The following is a 23,292-nucleotide window of genomic DNA, read 5'->3' on the forward strand; positions in this document are numbered from 1 at the left end:
TAGCTGTTTTTTTCGCTGACTTTCATGCGCAAGTGTTGTGACAAGTCTTGTTATGCCAACGAAAGGCGGCACATGCATATACTTATGCGATATGTATACCCTCTAAGCATGCCCCGGCACACCTCTGCCCCCTCTGCCCCTCTCCCCAGGCTCGTGCAACGACTCCCCCCTTAGTGCTTATGAGCTGACGTCGCAGGCGTCGCGTCGTCGGGCTGTTTCATGTTCTACGACCAGGCCCAAACCCGACCCCAGACCTGGGCCTGTGCCTGGCCAGTTAAAGCCAGCTCAGACGGCACGACTCGTGTGTGTGTGTGTGTGTGTGTGTGTGTGTGTGTGTGCGCGCGAGTGTGCACTTTTGACAAGTAATTTAATAAAGCCAGCGACATGACGCGCTTGTTGTTATTGCTGCTGCTGCTGCTGCTGCTGCCACATAAAGCCAGAACCTTAGCCGGAGCCGGAGCTCGGCTCGCAGTGGAAGTGGAAGCCCAAGCCGCCGGCTCGAGTGCCAATGTCAGTCAGTTAATCATATATATATATATATATATATATATATATATATATATATATATACACTTGAGCAGGCAGTCAAAGACCCCGATTGTTGCTTGATTCCAATACGTTTTCTTGTCGCTGTTTGATTGCAGCTTGTAATCACAATTAAAGTGTTAAACATAAACATAAATGCCAGGGGCCAACTAGCCAAAAAAAAAAAAAAAAAGAATACACAAAAAACTGCAGAAGGGTTGCCCAAGTGGCACTTAACTTGGGATCGGTATTCAGCTCGTGCTGGAAGTTTATCATTTTAGTTTTGGTGGCATGTCTACGAGTTGACATGACATGCTGAAAAAATTACCAAAAATGCACAAAGCCAATTGGAAAATCAAAATTTTTGAAAAATATGTGTAAAGACTCGAAAAGGCGAATTATAGCCCCTAATTAAAAAATAATTAATTAAAAATTATAAAAAATAATACTCCCGCATACTTTGATAGACAAGTAAATGTAACATTTTATTAGTTTACTAAAATTCTCAACCAGATAAAGCTTTGAATATTTCGTACGCTGATGTACAGAAGGGCTAGGGAAAATAGAAAATTGTTCTCTTGAAATAAATTTAATAAAAATATAATTTAATTGACTAATACTTTAAGAAATTAATTGCGATTGGTAGTGTAGTGTACTACACTTCTCTTGTACGGTTGATATAGTTATACTCTATTTACAATATTTAGTTTTCACACTTTTTAACTTGTTTCGACTTAAAAATGAACAATCGAACATCTCGAATTTGCAAGAACTTACTTCTAGTAAGATATATTTTTATCAGCTTAGGCGTGTTATCTACAAGCTGTAAAATATTTAACTCGTTCCTTGAGCTTTTAATCAGTCTAAGCAATTATTTTTCTAACACAATTAAGAGACTAGTCCATTTGGTAAATAGTAAAGTAGGGACATTCGGATTGACATGAGAATAACAAACGTGTAAATGTCTGTAAACTGTGACCATAAAGTTGATTAAGTCCCAGCGAGAAGCTCATTTGGGCGCCATGAACTGGGCGCCCAGACTTAAAGCAGATCTCTTATCGCAGCTGCCGATCAAAAGACAGCAGCTTAATTGATTTTAATGTGCCAATATGCCGGGCTTATCGGACGAGGGAACATGTGTAACGATACGATATGGATCGGCACTTTTCACTAATCGGTTTGGTGTTAATTTATGGCCCATCTTTATGGCTGGCCCGGCAATTGCTTCCGCCTCGGCAGCCATGTTGAAGCAAGAAAAGCAGCCGCCGGGCAGCTGGAGCTCTTCAGAATCCACTTGAATGTCTCTCGCTAATTACGGCAATTAAAATGCACTAAATACAAGTAACGCATCAATGGGGAACGCTGCCGCTGTCGCCTTCAAGTGGCTGCCGGTAGCGCCACAAGTGCCTCCGATTCCAGCACAAAAACAATAATTTTCAATAAACCAAAAGCCAAACATAATCCTCGCCAGCGACTAATTAGAGGCCAAATGGAAGGCATTGTCAAGTGTGTGCTGGTACTTTGGAGATCCTTTTTGTGCTCAGGATCTGCAGTCAGATGTCGCCGCTGATTAGCCAAGTGCATTACTCGAAAGTAATGCCATTAACTCGGGCTCAGTCTCAACTCTGGTTCAGTCGCAGTTCTGTTGCAATTGCAGCGCATTGTTGAGTCTCTCGAACAACAACAACTGCAAGTCATAAACAATTTCAATTGCCGTTGCGCATTCGCAACACTCAATTAACGCTTTTCAACAAAGTATTCACAACAACAACGCAGCAACAATGATAATAATAATAATAATAATAATACTAATGCATTCATCACTTTATGACAGCCGCATACAAACTTGGCCTAGACAATAGTGTCAACCATAAAGAGACGGCAAAACCTGGCCGCGTATCTATTAAATTATGCTTAACTATGCGCTTTTGTTGCACTCAGACACATACAATGTATTCCACATTATTGTAGCTCTTGTTGCGCTTGTATCTCTGCCTGGGATCGCGCCCAACAATGGCCAAGCTACTTATAGACCCGGTCAGGCTGGCAGCTGGAACTGGACTTGCCGCCAAACAAAAGCCTTCAGCGGCAGCTACCATTTAAATTGGCTAAGACTCGGTATATTCGCATGAATTTATGGCTCTTTCAACAAGTATTTAGTGTATGTGGACTCGCATTTGGCTTTATTAAGTCGCAATGTTTTAGAATATCGAAAATGTACACAGGATTTCAAATTATTGAAATAATAATAATGTGAATTGCATAGAAATTTGCTGAATATTGAAAGAGCATTGCTGACGACACTTTTTGTGCAAGAAATTAATTAAAACTTCGGTCCATTGTTTTGAGGAATTGTCAGTGAAAGACAGAAGTTAAATATTCTTCCCTTTGTCAACACAGAATTAAAATAAAGAAATACAAATTAAATAAACTACGGAATTAAATTATTAAATATTTATTCTCGTTGTCAATGCGCAGAACGAGTTAATTAATTTGTTTTTAATAGCTCTTCTCTTCATATATTAATTAATTTATTAGTTATGTCTGTTCTTATCACTTATTTTTAATATATATTTTCCCATTCTCAAATTATCGTTAGATTTCTTTCTATTTTCAAATGAGCCATAAATATCGAGAAGGAAACTTGCGTTTTGAAACATATCTGAAAGTTTTTAAGAGCTCTCCTGGTAAAGCAAGAAAAGATATAGAAATTTAGTTAAACATAGCCCAAGTTTAAAAGAGCTTCCCAAATAAAATATATCTTATAAAATATATTTCATTAAAATGGGAGAAATGCGGAAAGAAGTAGCAGATATATAGGCCGGCTTTATGCAGTCGAAGTTTGTTTTGAAGATTCAATAACTCAATTTCTAAATGCCCAAAAGCCAACAATTTAAGCTGAATTATGGGCAGTTGCTCAGTTGGCAGCCAAGGCTCAATTGGACCGCATTTTTATGCCAATTGAAAGAGGCTGGCTGCAGCTGCAGCAAGCGCAGCATTTATAAACGCCAACGAAATTGTCAAAAGGCATCATTTGTTGCCCAGTTTTGGACACTCATAAAAGCAGTTAACGACGAGGTGCAACGCGTCGTATGCGTAATGGCCGCCGGGGAGGAGAAGCAAAAGGCGAAGAAATAAATGCATAAACTACGCAATTTATGCGTATTTGGCAGATCAGAGCCTCGGCCGGCAGTCAACGGGGCGTAGATTTAATTAAATAAATTCCAAGAGCGCCGGCGACAAACACGACGGCTGCCGCAGTCGACGTCGACTGCGGCAGCGACAGCGAATGCAAAAAAAAGTTGTCGCATTTTCATATTTTCAACACACAGCACAGGGTGTGTGTGTGTCGCTAGCAATTAAATAAATCTGCTCGTTGTTTGCTGCTGCAGCAACAACAACAGCAACAACAACAACGACAACAACGGCTACAAATTGTGGCATTTTGTTGTTGTACATTTTTTTGTTATTATACCCTGAAACCACAGGAAAGGGTATATCGTAGAGTTTGAAGGCAATCGATTATATCGATGTATTTGGCGTTTTTAAAAGCTATCGATATTTTTGGATCTCGATTTCGATCATTTTCCCCAGCTCCAACACTTTTTAAGCAAAAGAAAGCGACAAGTATAATAATTTTAATTTTAGCCTTTTCTTGGAAAATCAAATATCTCAAAGATTCCAATCATCACGCTTGGATGCCAGTTTTAAGGGAAACCAATCTAGGTGGAAAATCGAATAAATCGATAATCGATAACGATATGCTGTATTCTGAGATTCAGGGTATCACCTAGTCGGTCACGCCCGACTAGAGCACTCTTGCGTTAAATAATTCTCTCTCTTTTTTTTGCCTGCTTCAACGAGCATTGCAATTAAACACGCAAAGGCGCGACACGCCCACCGTCGCCTGTTTGATTCTCTGACATACACACATATCTACACACTCTCTCACACTCGCTCTCTCTCTCTCTCTCTCTCACGCACACACACACACTCTCACATGCAGGCACACATGCATTCGTGTGTGTATGTCTGCAGCTACTTGGTCAAATATATCAACGGCTTAACAATTGGCTCTGACATGTCGTCAGGTGGCCAACGCCTTCGACGTTGCCGTTCCTGCTGCAGCTCCATCCTTGCCCCCCCCCCCCCCCCCCCCCCCCCCCCCCCCCTCCTTCTCTTTCCACTCTGCGTTGCACGCATTTTGATACTTTAATTTATGGTTTCGCCTGCAGTTTATTTGTCATGCCAAGCGTCCATAACTGTAACTAGTTCCACGCGCGTTTCACATGCAACAAAAGCGCAATGCTGGTTAAAGCTAATGTCCAGGTCTGTAGCTTGAACTAGAGCTCGTTACCAAAGCAAAATGCCGTTAAGGAGGAACATAACGACAACGCTTAAAAGCGAAACCATTTTTCCAATACTCATTTCGCTTGCAGCATAGAAATCTGATAATATGAACCATACCTAGTTCTATATTTATATTTATAATATGGAAAGGCAGCCAAGCCCAGTATTATATGTATTTACATTATATTATTTATATTTATATTTATAGCACACACTTTCTACCCTCAAGATTATTCCCTATCTTTATATATATATATATCTTTTATCCTCTAGGTACATTTACCCACGCAGAATATACCAATTCGAATGCTACATATACATATATACAAACATACATATACATATAAATATAATTATGTTATTAAAGTTAATATTATTTCACGTTTAAAAAAAAGGAGCTTAAATATGCATCGACATATAAAGTAGGTCTTAAAATATCATTTTATTTCGATCATACTCGATTGCTTACTCTTTCTCTTGCTCACTCTCTCTCTCTCTCTCCTCTCTCGCTCCTCTCTCCCTCTCTGTCATTTATTTTATGACCCGTTCACAAGCTACGAGCGCACCTACATAAGTAATACAATCGATTGGCTGACTGCCTGGTCGCGATTACAGCTGCTTATCTGGCCGGCCATATCGATAAACATAAATAAAATAATATTGTCGACCCAACTTGGCCAACTCACAAGCAGTTATTGGAGGTGTGGCGAGAGGGGGCGAGCTTGTAAGCCGTTTTGCCAACTGGCAGTCAACATGCAGGCGCACATAAAAACTCGCAATAATGATAACGATAACGATAACGATGCGCAGCGGTTGTTTTACAAGAAAATTATGTGTTATTAGCACACGCACATGCAGACTCGCCCGCCAGTGTTGCCAAGTGTCGCTGCAAAAAAGTAGCTAAATAAGGGAAATAGCTAAAAGTAGCTGAAGTTAATTGAGAAGCGTGTTCCCAGAACTTGGAGCACAAAACGGCAAGAAGCTGCCTTCCGCTGTGCGGTTTCCTGTTACAAGGAACCACTTTTCTCAAAATGAGACCATATCAACTTAGAAGCCTTTACCAGCTGTAGACCTCTAGAATTGGCCAACTTTAGCTAATCAAAAAAAAAGGGCTAAGTACGCAACACTATCGCACACACACACACACACGCACACTGACACTTGTTTTATAGCCAGACATTTGGTCGTCCTGCTGCGTACGCGGCGTTATAAAATTGCCAGCTTTATCACAGCAGCGACTTCTCTGACCCGCGGTTGAAGCAGAAGGAGGGGGCAAACGAGGGGGAAACCTGGCTAAAAATTAACTTGTTTTTGAATTGTGAGTTCTGCTCGTGCCGCAGTCGGCTGCTGCGTTGCCGCATTAACGGAAATTTATCATAAATTCCAATACCCTTGCCTACTAATGGGCGTTGATTAGCTAATTTGCTGCGCTCGTTTCATTTTCCACTCGCCATGCCGGAAAGTCATTTCAAATACTTTATGCCTGCTTCGGATGCTGCTGCTGCTGCTGCTGCTGATCAAGCTGATCGAGCTGATCATCAGCATCATGCTCGTTCGATCAAAATCGTCTACATATTTGCCACGTTTGATTGCCGGCCGGCGGCATGTTTACTTTGATCTCACGCATCACACGGAGGGGGAAAAAAAAGAAGATATCAGAAAATAAAAATAAAAACCAACTTTGCCAACGGCCTCCGCATTCGGTGAACGCCTCGCTCGCACCTCGGCACAAAATAATGAATGAAATCAAATCCAAATCAAATTCAAATTAAATGCCGTTTTAGCTGGCTTTTTTATATATATATTTTTTTTGTACCTGCCGCTGCGTTAACTGGATCTGGTTAGTCCAGGATTTGCATTTGCGTGTTCTGCTGTAATTTTTGGCACGCATGCGCATATCCAAAGCCCTATGCAGCAGTTCTTGCTCCTCCAGCCCTCTCCCACCCCCCGACCCCCACCCCCCTTCCTGTCCTCATTCGCACTCTTAACAATGAGAAGATTAATTTATGTTATTAAGTCGGCAATGTGTTCTTTGATCTTGGCTTCTGCTCTGAGGTGTAAGGTAGGCAAGCCAATGCGGTGGCAATCGCGCCACCTGAAGAACTAACCAGTAAAAAAGAGAGGAAGAAGAAGTAGAAGTTGCAGCAGCAGCAGCAGCAGCAAAAGCAAATGCATATCGATGAGAATCGAGCCGAAGATCTAGATGAAACACAGTCGCCTTCAGGGCAACCAGCTACCTGCAGTCTCTCTCCGATGACCCAGCTAAAGTGTCCCCCGGCCTGTGGTTCGAAGCAGGGTCTACAAATATTGAGGGTAGGAATATAGCCAAACGCAACCGGAACACTGTCGACTGCGAGTTGCTTAGAAAGCAGAATCGGGCGAGAGTTTATCCAAACGATCGTTGGATTAGAGCCGGAGTTCGTTCTCTCTACCGACTGCCCATTACATAAACAAATGATCTCGACCTGCCTGGGGTAGAAACACGAAATACTACCGACTGACTATTACATAGCTACTTCCCCTGGAAGTTCAAAAACTGCACTACAGTACGGACCACACAACGAATAGACAGAGCAGGATTTTAGCCAAACGATCTGCAGCGCCCAGGGATTCGAACCCGGAACTCTGCGGACTGCTGACTAGAAAAGAAAGCAGAGTCAAGCGAAAGTTTATCCAATCCCGACCTGGGTTTTAAATGCCGACTACATTGTAAACACAGAGCGCCGGAATTTAGGTAAGTGATCTCCAACGTTCTGGGGTTCGATCCCTGTACTTCCCTGCTGACTAAAAAACAAACAGAGAGGGCTAGAGTTTATGTTAACTATATTCCCTACAAATAGAGAGAGCAAGAGTCTAAGCAAATGAACTGGGTCGACCTGGAGTTCGATCCCCGTACTTTCCTGCAGGGTTAAATAACAAACAGAGAAAGCAAGAGTTAAGGTCTTCGCTGGAAGTTCGAACCTGATGTAAATGATCTCCTCCGACCCGGAGTTCGATCTCTGTAACTCCCAGCCGACTACATAACAAAACGATCGTAGCTGGAGATTGCGTGCTGTGCGACTCGCTGATTCATTAATTTGTAATTTATGACAGCTTGTCATAATATCAACGCTTCGGTCTTCCTCTTCACAGCCTCACAGCCGTTAGCTGTTTATAGTAATACAAATTGAGCTAATGCTCATTAGGCATTAGGCAGCAGCAGCAGCAGCAGCATGAGAGTTACCAAAGTTTATTGAACAATGTCTCTGGGCCATGTTAGCGGTTGCTTATTCAACAACGCATCATCATCATCATCTATCTCCCTCTCCCTCTCTCACTCTCCATTCATTTATGGATCGAATGTTGTTGCCCGGGGTCATTGTTGTTGGCTTTATGCTGTTGTCAACGCTTTTTGTTGTGCCACCAATAAAAATGCCGGCCCCTTTCATCTGTCGGCCAGTTCAAAGGCCCGCAGCGAACTTCTAACTCAATTAGTGTGTAGTTTTTTAAACGGTTTTGATTACAAGCAACATTTTTTCTTCGGCTTCTTCTTCTTACTCAAAGGCCAAATACATATATTGTTGCTATACAGTCTACTTATAAAGACATTAAGCCAACTAAAACCAGGCACCGCGCCCAGTTCGGCCTCCGTTTGGCCTACTTTGCGCAGATGAGTAGCCAAAGGGGAAGGTCAACCAATCAGGGCAGGACTTCACAAGAGAGCAGTGGAAGGCGGGGCAGTCCAGGGAGTCAAGGAAAGTCGGGGGAGGGAAGTCCATGCGGGAGTCGAGGGCGTCGGGAAGCAGTCTTCAAGCTGCGCCGCGCTTTGATCGCATTTTAATGATGATGACCATTGTTAGCTGATGTTAGCGATTGCACAACCAAGAGATTTTCACTTAACCATGCCGCCAACTGGGGGCCCGGTCGCTCCACCCCACGCTGCAGGATTGCGGGCCCTTAAAAGCCGTGCAAACATTAAAATGATGTAGCACGGGCATCGACGGTGGCTGCCAATGCGCCCAAGACGCGCTCCACCAAAACCAGAGCCAAGTGCCAAGACTTTGAGTCTGGCGGCGGCCGGAGTCTGTCCTCTTTATGCCTCTACCCCTGCGGCTGCCCCTTCCCTGTCACTACCCCTGCATCTGCCTCTGTTGCAGCATCCAAATTGCAACGCTATACAATTTTTTTTATTATTTCTCTGCTGTGGCCAGGCGATTCTCGCACTGTGGCACAAAATTATATAAACAGTCAACACCAAAAACAATTTATCGAAAGTAAAATTAAATAAAAGGTATATTTGATATATGTAAAGTTTGATCACATGTCCGTGAGTTTTTAACTGGTTTTCTTTTTACTATTTCATTGACTGCTTGAGTGATTGACAGATTGAAGATCAAGCACAGCCAGAAAGCTTGAATACCAATTTGTAGTACTTTATATTACATACATTCACTTTAAAGCGGATTTCTTGACAATTCCACCCGCAACTGTGGTAAATGGGCGAAAAGCCGATGAGTTTTTTTTTTTTGCCAAGCTCGTAAGCGGAGATCTTTGTGAAAAATCATTAGGAACATTCGCAAGAGCCAAACCTCTTGGATAAGTAGATAAAGAAATTTAACATTTTCGGTAGACTTTTGTTAATACCACAAATTGGCAGAATCTAGTTTATAGATAGGTTTCAGAGCTTAAGCTATCCACTGTAGATGCATTATTTAAACTTGCCAATCAACGTGCTGTTCCACTGTCTGTACAAATCGTGCGACTGCGCCTCGGGTTGTAAGCGTCATGCGGACGATGCAAGTCCAAGCTAAGGTCGACTTGGACGTCGTCGTCGTGGTCGTGGTCGTCTACCGTCTGACTGACTTCATTGCTCTTTACGTAACGTTAACTTAAGTATACGTTGGTCCGAGCGCCATCTCGTTTAATCTACCTTTTAAAGGGCGTGGCCATAGTATTTTATATACGCTGATCAAAGGGCGCCGACGCTTTGTGCCCGGGCCGACACGACGACGACAAAGACGAAGACGACGAAGACGACGAAAACGAAGCTGGAAACGAAGAACCAAACGAAGTCGCATTTTTGCCAAGCTTTGCTGGGACTCAAGATCCGAGAGAGAGGGAGAGAGAGCAGGAACAGTGTGTGGTCGTCGGAGCTGGGCAATAGCTTTACGTATTCATTATTGAATTAAGGATGACCACGTTTTCGGCGCTTCGTTTGGCTGCGTTGGAGTTGCAATTGATTTGCCAGCCATTAAAATCAATCAAAATATCAAAGAAACAAAAAAAAAAAAGAATGTGTATATATATATATATACAGACTTGTAATTATATATGTTGTGCATGTGAAAGCTGTTGCGACGTGTTTTCCTAAGGTAAAGGTAAGGGAACATGGCACGTTAACGGTTTGTTGATATACCCGTTTATTGTTCTTCCACCCAAGGATCTGTCGAAGGGCTGTATTTAAAAAGAAAGTCATCGACAATATGAAGAAATTATGTGCATGTGGCTATTGATTACAGGCCCCAGCGGCCGGCCGGCCGGCCCCATTGACATGTTCTTTGGCATCGAAAATTGCCGGCACTCGAAAATGTTTATTGACCATGTTTATGTTTACAAGATGTAACGCGGCAATCAAAATAGCTGCGGGCCGGACATGACCGAAATTTACGCTGTCAAGAACCCGAAAACAGGGGAAGCAAGAACACGACAAGCTGGCAGGCAAATGTTTTACCAGTTCATAAGTTCCACAAAAACAAATATTCCCCGTTCAAAGAAACTAGCCCCAAAGATCAGGATCACATCGAGTAGGTAAGAGGGAAATATGCCTAGAATTTTTGTACACAAATCAAGAACAAATTTCGCAAAAGCTAGACAAGCTTGAAAGTTCTTAATGTGCGAACAAATATTCGAGTCCCTCAGACTTTTATTAACCCCAAAGTATATTAGGCAAAATTCGGAGAAGGTCGAATATCGCTATTTGTGAACGGAAGTTCTTGTTCCAGAGACTTTTATTAATCCCAAAGACAAGTTGTCAAAGTCAAAGCCAGCCTAGCAATTCTTAAGCTGAGCTCCAAATTCTTATTTCAGGATTCAAAAAACTTGTATACTATTTTCCTAAAAACTTGTAAATATTAAATAAATAGAAGTAATAAGTATTAACACGTAATAAACGTGTCTATTTCTAAATACAAAATAATAATTATTTCTTCGAAATATATTGAAGAGCTCTGTGTACTTGAAATGCAAAGAAGAAGACGTTGTAGATAACCAATTTATTTGCAGGCAACTCTATAAAAGTATATAAAATTATGTATATATGAATTAAGCTAAAAACGAATTTTTTGAGAACTTCAAAGTACGCTTTTGCAGCAAAAACTTAGCTTTAGCCCCGCTACTCCCGGACAAGGCGCAGGTTTAAGATCTCTGTCACAAATTGGCCAGCAACAAATTGGGAACGCAGTCTCATTGCCGCATCGCACAGAAGTGGGTCTCATTTTAATTCTTGTTTAAGCTAGTTAGCCCGGGTCTTCCCCCCGCCCTTTCCATGCCTGAAAGAAATGATGGGCGCACATTTAAGAGCGTGTAAACAAGCAGCCAACGATGACAGTTACAGACCCCACCAGTTGAATGGGAGCCCAGGCAAAGACTCTGACTCCGGCGAGACCCAAATGAAAATACCTAAATTTATAACTTTCTCGTTATGGAGCGTTGCGTTTGAGTCCGTTTTGTTATTTTGTTTTTATTTTGTTGGGTTTCGTATCGAAGCGCAGCTCTCTTTTGTCGGCGGCTAAATTTGTCTCATCTTCTTATATTAATTTGTGTGTTATTGTATTTCGGCTTTTGGTAGCAACAACAACAACAACAACAACAACAACAACAACAGCAATAACAACAATAGCAATAACAAAGGTAGCCAAAAGGTATCGAGTTTTATAACCTGCTCGAACTCATCAATTTCGTTGCTAACAACACGCAGACACGCCAAAGTGAGAAAAGGTATGCAGCTCGGCCTGCCATTCGACTGAATCATCATCCCTCCCTCTCTCTCTCTCTCCCTCTCTCTCTGTCTCTGATCTGGGATTTTGTGGTTATATTACGTATTGTGCACCCTGTCAAGATTTTCGAAAGGAGTATATTGACTTGGACCTAATGTTTGTATCAGGCAGAGACTTAACCCTTCTAAGTAAACATATTCATGATCAGCAATCGAATGCTGTCATTATTCCTATCTTCAGAGAATAAATATCTGCATACTGTAAATATATCTATTACTCCAGAACTTCCATTTGAATCCTGCCTTGATTACAGGCAAAATTCACCCCACAATATACAACAATTCCTATGTACATTTTTTGTGATATTTTCGAAATTTAAAACATGCAACTTTATTTGAAATTAACATACAAATTCCGTTTAAGTTGATCTTATAAAATGTAGACCGTTTATTTTATTTAAAGGATATTATGCCCAACAATACAGAACTAAGTTGTGAATGTGAAATTTGCTGAGTTTAAAAACTATTTTGTGTTTTCTCCAATTTGTTTAAACTTAGAGAATATTAGCTATGCTATTCCAGAGAAAATGGAGCTTAAATATTAAAACATTTTAAAACAAAATTTATTGACATTTATATGCAAAACTTCACAGACTTTTTTTGGTGAACGAAATCGATAAATGTTGATTTGCGGGCCGAGGCTCTTGCTCAGATACCATAGATTATAAAAGCTGCAGACATTACATTTGCTATGTAGGCTATTGTGGAGTACTGGAGCTGGGCCCCCTTTTTTCTAATCAAAAAAGTTTAGATTAAGATTAGCAGGTCACATCTTTATGCTCTAAAAATTTCCTAGCGATAGGCTTATAAACAGAGAAGTTATTTAAGAACGAGTGATACAGAACTGTTACGGGGTAAAGATCACATTGTATATGCAAGCATATATGCATATTGTCATATGCTCCGCATTTTACAGGGTATTATCCAGTCCAGACTCAAGCACATTTTAGCTGTTGGAATCGCAACTGCGCTGCGAACGTCATAAGTAAATTTCTTGTGTTGTTTCTGAGATTTTCAAAAAGCCATTTAGAATAAATTAACGTGGACCTACCGCTAAAGCGATCGCCGATCGTTCTGTTCGCCTCTGTTTTCCTCTTCAACTTCGTCTCCCCCCGTACCACTCCCCCCCCCCTCCATCCACCCTCTGCTGCTGCTGAGTGAGTGCGTCGCATTAATCTGATCCCTCATCAGCGTGGCCCCAAACAGGATTAAAATTAGTTTTTGATTACGCTTTCGAGCTTCTGGACAACGCAATTTGTGGTCCGCTCTGCAGCTCCGGGCTCCGGGCTCTGGGACCCGACTCCGAGTCCCAGTCCCAGTAAAAGGGCCCGGGCCGGGGTCTGTGGGGGTCTGGGGGATGTAATTAACGCTTTTAGCAAAACTCTTTGTCGCTGCTCGCAAGCGCGGCTCTTTTGCATTTCGAAGGTCGACGGTTTGTCATAATTTCTGCCCTCGGCCAGCCGGGCGGCGGCAAACTTATAAAGCTATTGGCAGGTATTTAGCCAGGCTAACCCAAAAAATGTGAAATTCCTGGTGCTCATAAATCCCCACAAGCGGCTTCTAATTGAGTCTTCCGTTGCCGACACACACACACACACACAACACATTCCTCAAGTCATGCTCCTGCTGTATCTATATATCTGGACTAGAGATGGACGCGAGTCGTGATCGGCCCAACACGAACACGAAGCTTTTTATTTTACGCACGCACGGAAAAAGTATATTAGGGTCAAAAGGTTTTGACTACGCTGGCAAATAATTAATGCAAATTGATTTTTGAACAAAAAAGATAACTTGAAAATAAGGCACGACTGAGCTAAGTCCAATGACATTTTATTTTTTTATTTTTCAAGCAGTTTATTTGTGTAATATGAAAAGGTTTTTCATTTAAAATGAAGTTAAGTTCATAGAAACTTCGCAATATGCTTTATTTATTAAACTTTATTATATTTATTCATGTTCCTGGAACAAGTTCTATTACTTTGGAAATCGTGCGCCTCGTGCCCAGAAAAACGCGATCCATGCCCATCTCTAATCTGGGTGTTAGGTAGCGCAGCTCATCTTACAATCTCTGCGGCACATTTGACGAGCGTGTGAAACGAGCACCTTGTGCTGATGAAAACACTTTTCCTAGCCGATACACATCTTGGCCAGCTTGATCGAGCTCCTCGAGGCTTTTAGCTGCGGATTAGGTGCCCTGCACTTTATTAGGCCTGTCGCAGCCGGCGGCCTGATTGCAGCTGATAGCTGATGCCTGATTGATCTCCAGTTGGCTTTAATTGAAACGTTTCCTCCTCCCAATCTCTCTTTCTCTCGCTCACTCTCTCTTCTTTTCTCTTAATTAACATAATTGCTTCTGGTTTTGCTTTTCATTCCACATTTGACACATTTGAGATGCTCAGCCGAGTCTGGGTTTATCTTTTGAGCAGTTGTGAGACCTGTACAGTGCGCCCCCTGCTTACACGCCACAATAATACTCGCTGCAGTCACGTTTAATGAATTGCCTTTCATTTGTGTGCAGCTACTTAATTTACCTAATTACCTAACGCCAACGCCATTAGGCCCAGAAGCGAGCCCAGTTTTGATCTGGCGATAAGGCACGCACACACAAGCACACATATATATATATATACAACTGTACATATATATATATATGTTATATATATGGATAACCCATGCGTGTGTCAGTTGGAGCTGGAAATGGAGGACTAGAAGAACCAAGCCCGTATTCTGAGGACAATGCGTCATTATGCTCTTGAATAGGGCATATTCAAATTATGACAAAATGTGGCGCGCATTTGAAAAGAGATTAGATAGAGATTTAGACAGAGATATAAGTGGATATCGATAGATATAGATGGACTTAAATAGATGAATATAAATAGATATACATATACTTGGATATATATAGATATAGCTAGATATACATGGATATAGAGAAAAATAGCTGTGTGGATTCCATAGACAAGAGTTTGTCCAGACTCGAAAGCTGGACAGCTAATTTACTAAAAGCATCAAAAGTAAAGCAGAGTTAAATTGTGCGCTTCAGGCTCTACTGTCTGAGCGTCGAACCTACAAAAGAGAAGTGGCCAGTTCAAGCTTAGCTGCTGTTACTGTTAACAAAAGAAAAGGCCATATTTAGCAATTGGAATATAGCTCTAAACGAATTCTCATCTTATGCATTTATTTGTGTGCATACCGCTCTGCGTAAGGGTATTTAAAGTTCGGCTTGGAGCGTATTTCTTGTCTGTCTTGTTTAGTTTGTTTTCTCAATTAGCCACGCTGTTGGCCAGTGGGCATAACTTATGCTTATTTTGGCCCAAACGGCAGCAGCTCCTTAGCTTTTGCCTAGCACACCCCACTCCCTCTCCCTGCCGCTCTCTCTCTCTCCCGCTCTCCCGCTCAGTCGCCTGTCATTCTGATTAGTTATGCTGATGACATTGTTTGTTCTGCACATGTCACTGCCCCGCCCCCCCGCCCCACACCCCCCATGCCCTCGCTCTTTTGTGGGCGCAGGCCATAATTCATTTGGCCAATTTGAATGAGCCTCGGCTCGTTGTGCAACTGCGACTGGACTGGGTGACTGGGAGCACGACTTGGCCAGCCCCAGTGCTGGCTTCATAATTAATAAAGCGCAACAAATGGCCAAAAAACACACAAACACTCGCGCACACACACACACACCTACGAAATGTAACTCTAATGAGAGGCGTGGCACACATGTTACACACAACAAAACTGAAGGAGGGGCGCACTTTTTTGGCCAAAGTTTAATTGGCAACTAGCGGGGATTTTTTTTTTTTGGCAAATTCGAATTTATTACAGCGCATCGATTGAGCCTTGGACGGCAAACAGCTGCCACATAATAATGTCACTTACATAAGCTCGACACAGCTAGATTGATGAACATTTCAAATTACATCTCTTCCTATCTATGTCGACATCTATAACTATATATCCATACATATGGGCATAGGTTTCGCGATTTGTCCACACTTGCCGTTGGAATTTCCTGGAATACCTCTATATCTTGGAACTATCTGAATATAATTACGTGACTTTCCATGCATTATCGTTTTATATACAAATGTTGTTTTACCTAAATGATAATGCGCGTGCTACCCTTGGCCTGCAGCTCGACTAGAGAAGGGCGTTTCGGACCGGTCTAGATAAATGGACTTAAGAATAAACACATCACAAGGGTGTCAAAATGGCTCTGGGTTAAACACAGCCCCAAAAAAGAAAAAGAAAAACCGCAAAAACAACCCCTTGATCGACTCGTAGTCCTTCGTCCTTGGTGCTTGTTGCTTGTGACTGCTGAGGGATCGCGGCGCATCTCAATTTGTTAATTGTTCCTCATGTTTAACAACAACTTTTGGGGGTTAAAAGCCGCGCAACCAGCTGCCATTGCCCCGAGAGACTCGCCGAGCATTTCCTACCCGCCATTTCCGCTGCTATTTCAAGCGCAATTCAGGCCATGTCTGCACAAATTGATGGGCATCAATGAAAGATACAAATTTCGGGTAAATAAACAATGCTCAATATGGTTTCCGACCCAAGAAAAAATCAATCAGCGTGCGTATTACCTTTAAACATGCTAACAAAACAAATGCCGGCAATCAAAACTGAATCAAAACCGAATCAAATGCCAATCGAAGCGCTTAAGAAAACAAGCCCCAAACTGTGGCCGGGGCCATAAAAACTTGACGATCGGCCAACATCCAAGCGTTGTGTCTATATAAATATAAAACAAAGCAAATTCCACACACTCTTCTATTTTATGAGCGTTTCCATTCGAAATTGTTTTAACTAGTGCGCGTTTTGTGTGGAAAGTGGCCCCAAGGAAAGCCGGAAAACTTAATAGAGCCACATTTTTTTATGGAGGCATCAGATCAGAGATTTCGAGCCTCTTTTGTTGCCCAGCTTTGACAGTTCTTCAGTGCGACAGTTCGACAGTTGTAATCGTTATTTATGGCATTCTATTACAGATCCCGCCACGCTGAACATCTTTGCCACGAGATCGAATCCAAAGAAGAAGCGCAAATCGCGCACCGCATTTACGAATCAACAGATCTTTGAGCTGGAGAAACGATTTCTCTATCAGAAATATCTGTCGCCAGCGGATCGCGATGAGATTGCCGCCGGTTTGGGTCTCTCCAATGCGCAGGTGAGTATTAAAATGCAATACGCTCTCAAATACACTCAGAGAAACGATTAGTGTACTTGGTCGGAGTAGATTAACAAATTTTGAGAGCTGAGAGGAAAATTCTTCATCAAATTTCTGAGATTTCAACTTATGAGAAAAAAAATCTTTATTTTGGAATATTTTAACTCTGCGATGTCTTGAAACACAAATCGAAAACATTTTCAGAGAACATTTCAATTTCTTAAGCTTAGAAGAAATTTCTTAATTTTGGAATTTTTCAAGTCGAAAAGAAGAAAATTCTTCATTTATATAAATTTAAATTTTCTGCACTCAATATAGCGCATTTTGCCTTTATTATCAGCAAGTCAAGAATTTCTCCGAGTGTAGTCGAGTTGTCGTTTTTTTTTGGAACTTTCTAACCTTTTCGCACCCACAGGTGATCACATGGTTCCAGAATCGACGCGCCAAGCTGAAGCGCGACATGGAGGAGCTGAAGAAGGACGTGCAGAGCGTGAAACAATTGTCAGCGAACAAAAGCTTTTTAGAGAATGTTAATGACTTGAGTATTTTAAAGACCCGACCAGTCAGCAGATCGCACGCGATGCCGGCCGAGCAGTAGCCACCACCATCATCCCCATTCCCATCAGCAGGCTCCGACCGGGTCCAGTCGGGACAAGGAGGAGCTGCGCATGCTCAAGATGATGACCCTGATGCGCTACTCGGACGGCAAGCTGCTCTACCCCTCGCCCCCGACGGAGGCGGGCAACAGCAACAATCCGCATTAACTTCAAGATTAGCCCAATTTCTAACTGAAACACAAACAAAACGCGCGACTTCTAATTTGCCAAAAAAAAAAAAGGAGGAGAAACAAAAGAAGAAAAAGAAAGCAAAGCAAATGGAAACATTTTCTTTTAATCATTTTCCTAATTTTAGAGTATTCAATTTCGTATTAGCTGCTTGTGATTCGTGTCTAAATAGCTGTAATAATTATGCACGTCCGTCACTCAAGAGTGTTTACTGTGCTAGCCGAATGTAGAGTATGTGGAGTATGTCACGGTTCATAATTTAAGTTTTTGCAATCTAAAATAAATCTTAGCATTTAGATTAACGACTCACCGACTTTTAGCTGCTGTCTCTCTCTCTCTCTCTCTCTCTCTCTCTCTCTCTCGTAATAGAGTACAGTGAAACCTCATTAATTTAAACAGTCAAAAACGGGCACTGCCCGATTTACGCAGCTGCCAGCTGCTGCCATATAAATATGATGCTGTATGCCACGGCACGGTGTATGCCATGCTGTTGACATTTAAAAGGAAGGATTCACAAGTAGCTGCATAGCTTTTATCCAAATTAAGATGTGACCTAATGCTGTATGACATCTGGCATATAAGTATGGCATCTTTAAATGAAAATCTTGGCTAACTGCTGCCATGTGCAAATAATATTATGATCTGTTATACCCGTATAAATGTTAACTTGTGACTGGATGTAATAAGCTGTCATATATATATGACACGATCTGTTGGCATATAGGCAAAAACTCTAATATGCTGCTGTCATATAAATTGTAAGCTCTGCCCTGATGCTGCCATGTAAAAAGTAACTCATGCCACATGTATGACATAAGTCTACCATACAATGCATATTAACTGCTTGAATTACAATAATGCAACAAGCAGTGCGTCCAACAATTGGTTGGCGTCCTAGCTAAACACTGGTTCCATTCAACAGTGACCAAAAATACAGGGGTGTGATTCCGCCAGAACTAGTTCATAAAGCAGGGCCAATAGCTTGCACTGCTTACGCTAAGCAGTGTAGTGGACTGCTTGACAGCAACTAGTACAGTTACACACCAAATAGTGCGAAAGCCTAGACGCACACCACACTCAAACTTTACGCAGCGTTACACAGCCTGGACTCAAACCAAAAGCTTATGCTCAAATGACGTTTGAATTTGAATATTTAAAATGAAACTATTTTTAAATATTATTTGAAATAAAATATAAATATAAAATAAAAAGCTTAATATTTGATTTTAAATTTTAAGTGTGTTTTATAAAACAGTTAAATTATAGAATTTGCCTGAATCCACCTTAACTCAGACATAAACAGCTCCTCACATCTTTTGGGGGCCCTGCAGGCCCATAAAAATAGATCTCAATCGAAGAAGTCGGCAAATCGCACATAAAATCGTAAAACTGAAAACTGAGTGCAAATTATGAAGACGTAAATATGCGATTGGCAAATTTGCGAAATGAGAAATGATTTGTTTTCATAGCCTGTTGATCTGAGGCGCAAATCAAAATGCAAATTATGTCGATTTTATTGACAAGTGTAAATAAATAGATGCACCTAGAAACAACAAAGCGAATCGAAACGGAATCACAATATGATGTTGAGGGCAAAGTTCCCAGTCGAATGGTTTATCAAAAGGTCAACAAACTGCAACCGAATACAGAGCTATCCAAGATCATCGTTAATGTGCTCAAAGTCGCACTTGAGCTGAGTGCGGCGCACTTTTCCCAGGCCTTTTCGGAGCACAGAGATACGCGCCTCGTAATGACACAATTAAGTCAAATTAAGGTCCCAGCCTAGCTCCCAGTCCCCCGACACTTACAAGTGGCCGCTTTCACCAGAAATCAATTCAATTATGATTCAGCTCCCACAGGGATTTGTGAGACGCAATCCTTGCAACATCCTGTTGCACAAATACAATACAATACGCCGATTAATTCCACACGAGTGACTTTGAAGAGTTGCCGGTGATTAGCACTCGCGGACATTTACATAGAAGAGGGCGTGGAAAGGGGCAGAGGGGAGGGGCAGAGGCAGGGGCAGGGGCACAGCCTTTGGCTGGGGCAACATAGCGACCACCCACATGGCCTGGTTCCGCGTCTGTCCTGCCCTGCCTTTTGCGCTTTTATTGCTCACAAAGTAGCATAAACAATTTGCGCTTCTAATAGAGGGCAGGAGGGGTGGGCAGGGGTAGAGTGCGGGAGGCGACCCACAAAGTCAACGCCGCCGCAACACCTGATGGGGCTGCAAAAGAGTACGATGTGGCAGCCGGGACACTGACGGGAAATTAACCGACTCGACTGGAGAGTGCATTAAATTTGTGCCTCGTCGCGGTTGCCTCCGCGCGGCATTGTTTGTTATTGCTGTGCGCTTTGCTTGTTTGAAATATGGTTTTGATTGGAGCTGTTTTTGTCGCTGCATTCCCAAATATGTTCAATTGAACGAGTCAATGTCGGGTCGGAACTGGTTCAGTTAGTTCATATTGTTCATGAACGTGTGGTTCCATGCGTTACATGTTACGTGAAAAAACAATTATACCCTCCCCAAGGTAATAAAAAAGAGAGGAGATAAATACCAAAATGTATTCCAGTTAATTACGGTAAATAAATATATACATACATATTAAAACAAAAGCACGCTTACCCATTCAAGAAAAGCTTCAAATTACTCTCGCGATTTCCCTCTCTCTCTCTCTCTCTTTCTCTCTCCTCTCTTGAATTGCGCGCCAATTTGCATTCAGAGCAAAGGCGCGTCATCAGAAATTAAACACTTATTTTATGGTTAAATGGCGGCGGGTAACAGATTAATCGTTGACAATTTACACACACATACACATCACAAACTTATCACACTTAAAAAAAATTCGTTAATTTAACCCTGTTAGAACACGACATTAAATACACCACGCGTAAACAATGCGACCGATTAATAGGCGAAGCGCGCACAGACTAATTCGCCGTATTGAGCTCGTCCCGAGGCTCAGCAGGCAATTGCACTAATACAACAAAAACGGAGAGCATGGTGAGAGGATTTGCGTCGATGCATAGTTAAAGAAACGGGATCAAAAGTGTTGCGATCAGTGGCGTACGCGCAGTAGACGCTTGAATAACCCCTGCCCTTCCCCATAACAACCACAGCTCTGGTGCAGACGCAGCCAACTGTGCATACATACATACATACACATACAAACAAATGTAAAACGGAATTAAAATATCAAAGATGTGTCAACAGCAGTCTTCGAAATTATTAGACACAGTAAAATCAGCATACCTTAAGTATTGTCTACTTTCTCATACATGGAGGTGGGAAATTTGGACCTATGTCTATATAGGATATTTGAGGACACCTTTTAAACATGAATTCTGACATAGATTTATATAACAGTTGATGCCGAACAAGGCAATATATGCTTAGTGGGAGAAGAGACGCCTACGTTACACATTACGTGGGGAAATAATTAGACTCTCTGCAAGGTTATCAAATGTAAGATAAATACCACAATGTAATTGCGGTAAATAAACATAAGCATATATACATAGTTATACAAGCGCACGCTTCTCCATTCAAGACAAGCTTCTAATTACTCTCGCGCACTCTCTCTCTCCGTCTCTCTCTGCATGCGGCTTATGGTAAATTGCGCGCCAATTTGCGTTCAGTGAAAAACTTCGGCATCATAAATTAAACGCCTTTTTTATCGCTTAATGCAATGGCGACGGTTAACAAATTAATATTTGACAGTCTACACACACTTACACAGCACGAGCTAAGCACGTTTAACTAAATTTGCTTGATTTAGCTATATTAGAGCCCGACATTAATCGTACGCGTAGACAATGCGACCGACAAACAGGCGATGCGCGCACAGACTAATTTCCCTCATTGAGCTTCTTCTACCTGCGCTCAGCGGACACTCGCACACATACAACAACAATTGAGGGAACACACAGGCACAAAATGCGCAAAAATGCATAGTTAAGTTAACGGGATCAAAAGGGTTGCGATCAGTGGCGTGCGCGCTGTGAACATTTGAATAGCCCCTTCCAACCGTCATACTGACCACAGCTCTGGTGCAGCCGCAGCCTGCTGTGCATACACATACATACAAATATATGTAAGACGGGATTAAAAGAAAAAGATGTGTAAACAGCGAAAAGAGAAATTGTTTACCTAAGACATCGGCCATTGATTAAAATATCAAAAATATTACTATTTATTAAATCTATTTATTACTCAATGGGTATTTTCCATTTTTGCATACATATATGCTATATATATATTTAATAGAGCTCCAATATCAATAAGATTAAGTACATATTTTAATATGGGGATGAGGGAAATTCTTATAAACAAAAACCCATTATTATCCGATAGTTTCTATGAAAGCAAACGATTCCGATATATGTACTTACTGCCTATCCCCTGATCAAGAATATATATTCATAACATAAACATTTTTTATTTATTTTTATTTTATTTCAATTTCTATTTATCTATAATTTTTTATTAATTGTAAATGTAAGCTTAAATTCTCATCTTGACTTGTGTGGTCCGTGTGGCCAGTTGGATGCGGAGGATGCGCCTCCGTCGCGCCGTGGCCAGCGTTGCCACTTAGGGGCGACAGACGTTGTCATTGGCCAATGTGTCGCAATTGTGGCCAACCGCCGTGTCCCGTGGCGCAAATCAAAACAAATAAATAAACAAACAACTTACCGAGGCCCGGAACAGTTGTCTAGACAAGTCCTGGCGGCAACCGGCAGACAGTTGACCACCAATTAGGGCTACCTTTCATGGGGCAGGGCAGGCACTTGACAAACTGGTCAAAATATTGAAGCAATTGGTGTCTGCCACAAGGCCACTTGAGCTGAGCCGAGGCCAAGGCTCGACTGGGCCAAAGGTTCACACATATTTCAGGACCTGCTGCCGACACACTCAAGTGCGAAGGCCGTGTCCTGTCTGGGCGACAAGTAGCCGGCGGCGCAGGCGTGACTTGTAAACAAAGCCACACGCATGATTAGATGATCAGTTAGCGGGTCGCGCGACCATGCCACCATGTCGACGGTTTCCAATTGCTTGCCACCAGATATCGGGTTCAAGCGGGTCGGAATGGGAAGTCTAGACGCCTTGGGCTAACTAGAACAAACTTTTGGCGGCTGTTGCTGCATAATTCCGTTGGAAATTTCGACTCAACGGATTCTGTCCTAGCCCAGGCTCAGATCCATGATCCATGATCCAGATCCCCAACTGTGCTGCATGTGTAAGAGAATATGGAGTCTTTATGACGCACGAGACGTATCCCACAAAAGGCCAAGGCAGAGGTACATATGAAGGAAGCTGCAACAATACCCAATACTTTTTACCTCTTAGAAGACACAGACAGAAGTCCAGCTGGAAGAGGCTGCAAAAATTGCCAATGCCCCCATAATGATCCGGATCAAGATTGCAAGAT

At 42.0% G+C, this 23,292-nt stretch overlaps 2 protein-coding genes across 2 annotated transcripts in view; one reads left to right on the forward strand and one right to left on the reverse strand.

Annotated features, from left to right (window-relative positions):
• The window catches only part of lbl (ladybird late), a 29,568-nt gene extending 11,403 nt beyond the window's left edge, over window positions 1–18,165 (forward strand). The window contains exons 2-4 of the mRNA XM_002058406.4: window positions 16,897–17,075; window positions 17,491–17,576; window positions 17,629–18,165. Of these exons, the coding sequence (XP_002058442.2) occupies window positions 16,897–17,075; window positions 17,491–17,576; window positions 17,629–17,839 (476 nt within the window). The 3' untranslated portion in view covers window positions 17,840–18,165. The remainder of the gene's footprint in view (window positions 1–16,896; window positions 17,076–17,490; window positions 17,577–17,628) is intronic.
• The window catches only part of C15 (homeobox protein C15), a 126,998-nt gene extending 105,930 nt beyond the window's left edge, over window positions 1–21,068 (reverse strand). The window contains exon 1 of the mRNA XM_070207101.1: window positions 20,490–21,068. The gene's annotated coding sequence lies outside the window, so the exon portion shown is untranslated. The remainder of the gene's footprint in view (window positions 1–20,489) is intronic.
• Window positions 21,069–23,292: the final 2,224 nt, after the last annotated feature.

Source organism: Drosophila virilis, chromosome 2, assembly GCF_030788295.1.
Source record: "Drosophila virilis strain 15010-1051.87 chromosome 2, Dvir_AGI_RSII-ME, whole genome shotgun sequence".
NCBI lineage: Eukaryota > Metazoa > Arthropoda > Insecta > Diptera > Drosophilidae > Drosophila > Drosophila virilis.